The 8,059-nt window shown below is 42.9% G+C and overlaps 1 protein-coding gene across 1 annotated transcript in view; it reads right to left on the reverse strand.

The window, feature by feature from the left end:
- Positions 1 to 2,673, reverse strand: part of LOC308309688 (splicing regulator ARVCF-like) — a 25,359-nt gene extending 22,686 nt beyond the window's left edge. Inside the window, exon 1 of the mRNA XM_080755601.1 lies at positions 2,568 to 2,673. Coding sequence (XP_080611727.1) covers positions 2,568 to 2,588 — 21 coding nt within the window. The 5' untranslated portion in view covers positions 2,589 to 2,673. The remainder of the gene's footprint in view (positions 1 to 2,567) is intronic.
- Between the last annotated feature and the right edge of the window lie 5,386 nt (positions 2,674 to 8,059).

An 8,059-nucleotide genomic window follows, 5' to 3' on the forward strand; every position in this document is an offset into this window, starting at 1 on the left:
CATTTATAATTGTTATGCTGATGAGACAGCCATGCAGCTTATAGGATCTTTTTTTGCACTTACATTGATATGGTTGGGACAATGTCTAGATATCTAGAAGTATGGGATCATGCACACACACACACACACACACACACACACACACACACACACACACACACACACACACACACACACACACACACAAGCATACCATGGTTATGGGGGGAAAAAATGTTTATCTCATCTGGTGAGAAGCTGGAGGCTGCAGGATGGCAGCCCCTCAGTCAAATCCTGTCACATTTGTGTGTCGTATATCTTACTGACTCACTTAACAGTGACTGAGGAGCCCCCACCGGGAAGATGTACAGTCTTTGTCCTACTCCTCCAACACGTCCCGTCCTAGGAATACTTGCAGTGATAATCATAAATATCACCTTCCCCGCCCAACTTAATCCCTCCTCCAAACACAGGGCCTCTCAGGCCTAATGTGTTAATATATAGACGGATGTACCACGGTGGATTCAAACCCACAACCTCTGTGGTGGTGGGCAGGCACTTTACCACTGCACCACCCAGGCACTGGCATGTAGTTCTGAATGTGGTTTGACATGAACGTCATGTCACTCAGCTGTGACAAGTCTTCATATTCCATATTTCTAAAACTGATTCCCCACTATTTAAACAGTAATTTTTTTTTTTTTAGACTTTTATCTAAACTAATCTAAATGTATCCTTCGTTTTATCCTACCGCAGAACTGAAGCACAGGCAATATCCCACATAATTATTCAGTATTCTGTTCTAATCTGCTCTATTAATGTTGTTAAATTAACTCTAAATTCCCATTTTGAAGGCAGCCGCCCGCATCAAACACTGCAGTCATTGCAATTCTTGTAATGTAGTAAGTCTGGAGCCAAAGAGCATCGCGGGCTCATTAGTACAAGAGCTTGATCAAACGCAATCTTGGTTTTTCAACCAGGCCCAGTTTCTATGGGCCTGGTTGAGAGAGGACCAAACGAACACACAGAACACACTGAGAGAGGATCCTAACATGAGCAGTAGCACCTATGGGTAAATGATTGGTACCATAGTTATGTGGTGCCAAAGTGACAGATACTAGGCAGTATTTGTATTATTCTTCAGGACCACACAGCTTAATTAAGGGATTGGAGAACCATGGTAAGTTGGCTAAGTAACTGTTTTGCTCTTGGCTGGGATAGTGAGTCTTGCTCAAGCTCCAGGGATCCCCAGGGCCTTATTTGAATAACGCACAACTCATTCACTCATTCAGAGTGAACAGGTACTGTACATCTGGCTGTAACAAGCTGAGGCTCTCTGCTGCTTCATCTGTAAACAGCCCCACTCTCATGCTGCTGCTTTAGATTTACAAATGTGTTGCAATGTATAGATGTTGGGGGTGATGCAGAAGACATAATTAATACTGCTTGTTCTAATCTAGTCAACTCTCCTATCAAGACCAATAGTGCTGCTTTATTTTTGAAAGGCTCACAGTCTGGTGGTATATAGAGTGAGTTTAGATTCAGTGCCCATCTCAAGGACATGAAATCTCACTTAATGCTGGATGCATAATGCTCCCCCTTGTAGAGGTAAGACAGAGCTGGAAGGTAAATCCTTTTTACAAGTCTAGAATAAATTATCAATAACATATATGATGTGTTTCGAGCAGTGTGGCTGAAACCGTAATGGCTCCATATCCATAGGATGCTAAAACATGAAGTCATGCCTCTGAAGTAAATCAGAATACATTATTCACTAATCTGTCACAACAGACCGCAACCCCCCCCCCATCAGGGTATTGAATCGATACAGTAGGTGTCAATCTAGAGAAGATACTGTGCATTAATTGCAACCAAAAGCGATATCTAAAATGAAAGATACTTCTCATTTCAGACATTTAAGCTGTACGGTTGCCTCTACACATTAGTCGAATATACAGCACAGAACAAATGTATCTATTTATTTTCCCCCTCTGAGAACCTGGACTCTCCTTTCTCTTTATGGCTTTAATGTATGTAGAAGCCTTTACTGTATGTTATAGAAGCCTTTACTGTATGTTATAGAAGCCTTTACTGTATGTTATAGAAGCCTTTACTGTATGTTATAGAAGCCTCTGGTCCTCAAACAGTTAAATACTGCATGGTCAGATTTAATGTCTCTCTGACACACCAAGGCTATATGGTGAGCTGTGTGTGTTAGAGAATATGCAGCACATGAACCTGTCTCACAGCCACTGCTTATAATGCAACCAATGATCAATACCCTCCTTAAAAGCTTATGGTTTTTACACACACACACACACACACACACACACACACACACACACACACACACACACACACACACACGTAAGAGATGCTATATGTACAGTACGTCCCTACACACACACACACACACGCACAAGGAGATTGCACCGAACAGTGGTGAGAGAAGAGTAGTGCTGTGCCTTCATGCAGCATGACAGAGGTGGAATGCAAAGAGCTGCTGTGGGCTAGAGCTTTCTGTGGTGTAGGGCAAAAAAGCAAATATTAGAGGCATTCAAAGGTAAAGAAAATATATATATTCTTACCTCTTTCACTTCAGCAGGCATTGCTAAATCTGCTCTGATTGTAATAGCCCCTCACACAGACGACAAATATTAGTCCCCTCTGAGGTGCAAAAACTGCGTCTTTCCCCCCTCTCCCTTGGCTGGTTTCTTCCTTCACTTTCCCTCTGAGTGTCAAGGCTGTTCAAACGTGAGCGGCCATCCCTCCACCCAGCGACCACTGCACATCAGCACACACTCCCCCTTCCTCTCTCTCTCACTCTCCCCCCTTCCCTCTCTCTTTCTGCCGTCCCCTCCCTCACTCCATCCCTCTCTCTCTCTCTCTCTCTCTCTCTCTCTCTCTCTCTCTCTCTCTCTCTCTCTCTCTCTCATGCACACATAGTACTACACACACCATTCACACAGGCACACGTGCACATTCCCTCACACGTCCACCGTCCACACAGTGAGCTGGGATGAATGCAGTACTTTGCCATCCTGAAAGAGATGCTGAATCAACAACTAAAATCAGGCAGCCTCATCACAACACTCAACCCTCTGATCTGCGTTGTCATAGCAACAGCAGCAGTTAATGTGCGTGCGCGTGCATGTGTGTCAGAGGGGGGGGGGGCTATTAGTGGGATGCTGAATCAAACTATCCAGTCAGTTTGGTACTCTAAGTGAGGAACCCTGCAAATCCTTGCGCTGTCCCTGTTTTCTGGCACTTCGATCCATTCCCTCTGTACACAATAGACATAGTCAAATCTTAATTTAACTGTGTAAAGATTGACCTGCAAGGGTAAAGTTTTACACTTGATTTTACTTAACAATCCGATGCAGACGGTGCAGACTGAGAAAGGGGAACGTGCTATACACTCTCCAGTTCCCTGTGGGCTCAGAAATAGATGCAGCTGGAGCATTGAGAAGCCCACACTTAGTTTAGTTCTGTCACCCACATTCAGGACAACATAGGAGACTTAAGGAAAGAGGGATGGGAAAGTACAGAAATAGAGAGATATACTGCATGAAGTACCAAGACAATTCATCATAGGCTACGGCACACAAACATATTTGGAAATCAGGAAAAAAAGTTATGTTATTCCCTGCGAGACACTCTTCTTTGTCTTCATGAGACCTATTTAAACAAGAGGCTGACGCAAGGAACAGCTAATGCCACTTGCCCATTTATATTTAATTTATAGTCCATCGTACAACAGTGTTGCTTGGTCTAGCGACTTAATTGACCCCAATTTTGCTTCTAAAATGACATAATAGTTTGCAGATAAATTATTATTATGAATTCACAGCTAAATACCAGTAAGACGCATGAGGGCGAGAAGCACCGTGTGCACGCACGCATCCGCCTCATTGACGGCAGACTGCTGGCCGAGCACTGGTGCTTTGTCATGGGTGGTCAGATCAACATGGAATGAATTCTGTACTGGCCATATAAGGAGCAGGTCTTGAGTGTACAGGGTTTGATGAGGTCAGATCAACATATGGAATGTCAGAACAGGTCAGCTCCAGTCCATACAGTATATGGAGATTCAAGGGTGGTAGCGGGGACATTCTCTTGAGTGTACAGGGTTTGATGAGGTCCCAGGTAGGGCCGGGCCTTAATTTTGGGCCTGTTGAGAACTCTAGTTTTCGCCGGCTGCGGGCGCAGCTGCACTAATAATAACTTTAGGGAAGGCCCGTCTAGAGTTTGAAATGTAGGTATCAATCTAAAGGGAGACATCGAAGAGCAAGGATGGATGGGGAAAGGATCAACAGAACAGGTTCTGAGTATCCATATACTGTATAGAGATCTAAGGATTTGAGGTTTGAGGTAAGATGTAGAGTTGCTAGCCAGAGAGAAACAACCGATCCCACAGAACCACTGACCCCACGCACCTACAATCTACCTTAGCCCCCTCAATAGCAGCCATTCTCTGCAGTGTTTATGTTGAGGCAAAGGTACACACAAAAGTTACAGGTACAGTGTTCCTTTCCTTTCTAAATATTATTGTTCATTATTTAACTTCATTCAAATAATAGCTGTTATTTGCAACATCAGTCAATGATTCTCGCATAATGCTGTTGCCTCATGCTGTAGGCTAGTCGGAACTGTCTCACACACCCTTAGAACCAATACGTTTGTTTTTCCAGGTTGTTTTTCTGCAGTGCATAGTATGAATGCATCAAATAAAAACAACCAGATCAGTATGCCATTCTGTATGCTGATGAATTCAAAAGTGCCTGCATGGTGACATTTTCCCCAACTACAGGCGTCAGCTTTAGGCGGCAACACTGCGGTCTTGAGAATAGTGAGGCTTTGTATTGGCAGGATGTGAATATTAAAACAACTCTAAGACCTCTAACCTCTATGATATAGGGGAATCTATAATCTAAACTGTATGCACGTAAAAGAAAAAGAAACAAAAAGGGAACATTGAATGTAAAATGTTTTGCGTAGACTGTGTGGGCAGCCACCCACACACAGCCACCCACCCACACACACTAGTCACAGACACAGAAAGATCCATGTTACATTACACTGCCGCACAGTAGTAATTGTGTAGTAATTGTGATTAATAACTCCACATTCTTTGCTCGCTCAGCATGGAATTTCACATCAATGCCCACAGACTCGCTCACACAGAGGCTCAGTGGAGTCAATGCAGGCCTTTCATCCGTTGCCCCCACCCCTCTGTTGCCCACCATAGCTGTGTTCTGTTTAGATATGAAGTTAAAGCTACACAAGATATAAGACATTTGAGAAGGAAAGACATGATTTATTTTGGTGTGTGTTGTGTGTGCAAAATATCACTAGGTCAAGTTCAAACATTCCCCAGTAATGTGGTTTTTAACCAGATACTGACAAGTCTTAAAAGGTCTCGCATTCTGGATAAGGTTTGAAAAGAAACACCTTGGCACCTTCTAAATGTTTAACAGTGGCCCTGGTGAATGGCAAGGAGGAAAAATAATAAAATATACACAAGATAAGCCTGATTTATACATCGTTGTATGTAGTGGTAAAGTGACTAAGCATATTTACTCAAGTAATGTATTTGCATTGTAGTAATGTATTTAAAACATAAGTTACTATAGTTATTTCCTAGATTTTGATTAATATTACAAAACAACGGTACATTAACCACTTTAGCCATACTCCGGCTGTTTGTAAATAGCCGATCTACAAACTCATAACGCGTCTCAAAAGATTATTTTATACATTTATTATATTTGAAAACTTGTGAAATGGAACATTCTGCATAATAAGTACCTTTACTTTTGGTACTGTAAGTATATTTTGACACCAGTACCTTTGTCCTTTAAGTAAAATTTGAATACCGTACTTTTAGTGTTTCGAAATTGTGATAGTGATACTTTTGCTTAAATAATGTGGTTGCCCACCAGCTCTGTTAGAACTGGATATAAAGTTAAAGCTACTGTACACAACATATAATCCTGATTTATACAGTTGCATCAAACATCATGATGCAACTGTCATGTCGCTCACAACGCAACACATTGTGAGCTTGTGGACCTTCCTGCATGCAGGGCACCACAAATGAGTGGACAGGACAATGTACGAGAAATTCTAAATTTACTGTATATTGTCTACATGTCAGGTTGACGGAAGATAATATTCCAAACATAATGGATGATTCTGGAAAAACACACTGGCCATATTCAAAATGAAGACCACTCTGTTTCCCACTGGGAATTCCAGAAAAGGCCACTACCGAGCTAGTACAACACGTAAAGGTTGCTCTTTCGCCAGTCAGTTTATTCTAGAATGATATCAATCTATGGAATGTATGGGATGAGATGGTGGTCTATATTCAGGCAGTAAGACAGCATGATGTCCATGCTAATTCTCTGGCCCCTGGAAACTAGCCAGCCAGCCAGAGAGTCTGTTCCCAGACTACTAATGACAAAGCATGTCATCCTGACTTTGAAACTGACATGCTTGCCTAGGGTTCGATTTTGTGTGTGTGTGTGTGTGTGTGTGTGTGTGTGTGTGTGTGTGTGTGTGTGTGTGTGTGTGTGTGTGTGTGTGTGTGTGTGTGTGTGTGTGTGTGTGTGTGTGTGTGTGTGTGTGTGTGTGTGTGTGTGTGTGTGTGTGTGTGTGTGTGTGTGTGTGTGTGTGTGTGTGTGTGTGTGTGTGTGTGTGTGTGTGTGTGTGTGTGTGTGTGTTATGCCCCCCTCTGGTCAATTAATTTGTATCGCTGGTGGTGATATGTTTAGTCGCTGCCTCTGGTCAGATTGAATTACATGCATGGATTTCCTTTTGGGAAATGTAGACTGTCTCACTTGTTTAATATTTATGTTTGATGATCACACTTTTAACAATTCTATAAAAAATGTGTGTTAAGCACTTTAACCCTCATTTTGGGCAAATTGGTCCAAACATAATGAACAATAGTAAGAATCGCAAATGTACAAGTTCACAACATCGCGATGCAATTTAGAGCTTGTATGCCCCCTTCTGTTTGGGGTTTTGATTCGTTTTTCGTTTTTCCCCACACATTTTTGTAACACATGTGCCAATTGCCTAAACTGTAATCCTGGGTGCTACTATCCCTCTACCTGGGGAGAGCCCCGAACTGAGCTCATGCTTCCTTCACCTGACAGGGGTGAGTTTCCCTGGTGACGTATAGCGTGTGGAAGGAACATGTTATTCCAACCAGTTCCTTTCCCCTCCATCAGTGCCCCGGCTGACCAGGGCAGGGGAGGCAGTATAGAGACCAGGATTACTGCATGTTCTTTGTGAGGGTACCTATACCCTAGGCCAGGGATACTCAAATAGATTTACCTGTGGGCCACATTACAAAAATGGCAAGGGGCCAGGGGCCAGTAGATAAAATTACGACATTAATGATACTTGATAACTTCTCTCTTTCAATTGCTTTATTTTCGCAAAATGTATCAAAGCAATGTGCATGCACACAATATGTAAATAAATAAATGTGTTACATTTTCTTGCATAAACACAAAGAGCTGTTTCCATAACTGCACAAATTATTGCACATAACATGAGTAGCTGTTATAATAACATAATAACATAACATGAGTAGCTCTTTGCCTGCCTGCCTGTCTGTCTGTCTGTCCATGAGTAGTTATTTGTCTGTCTGTCAATGAGTAGCTGTCTTACTGTCTGCCTGTCTATGAGTAGCTGTCTGCCTGCCTGTCTATGAGTAGCTGTCTGTCTGCCTGCCTGCCTGTTCAATTGTCCATGAGTAGCTGTCTGTCTGCCTGTCTGAGTAGCTGTCTGCCTGCCTGCCTAATTGTCCATGAGTAGCTGTCTGTCTGCCTGTCTATGAGTAGCTGTCTGCCTGCCTGCCTAATTGTCCATGAGTAGCTGTCTGTCTGCCTGTCTATGAGTAGCTGTCTGCCTTCCTGCCTGTCCAATTGTCCATGAGTAGCTGTCTGTCTGTCTATGAGTAGCTGTCTGCCTGCCTGCCCAATTGTCTATGAGTAGCTGTCTGTCTGTCTATGAGTAGCTGTCTGCCTTCCTGCCTGTCCAATTGTCCATGAGTAGCTGTCTGTCT

The sequence above is a fragment of the Protomyctophum bolini genome (assembly GCF_963924005.1).
Source record: "Protomyctophum bolini genome assembly, chromosome: 22".
NCBI lineage: Eukaryota > Metazoa > Chordata > Actinopteri > Myctophiformes > Myctophidae > Protomyctophum > Protomyctophum bolini.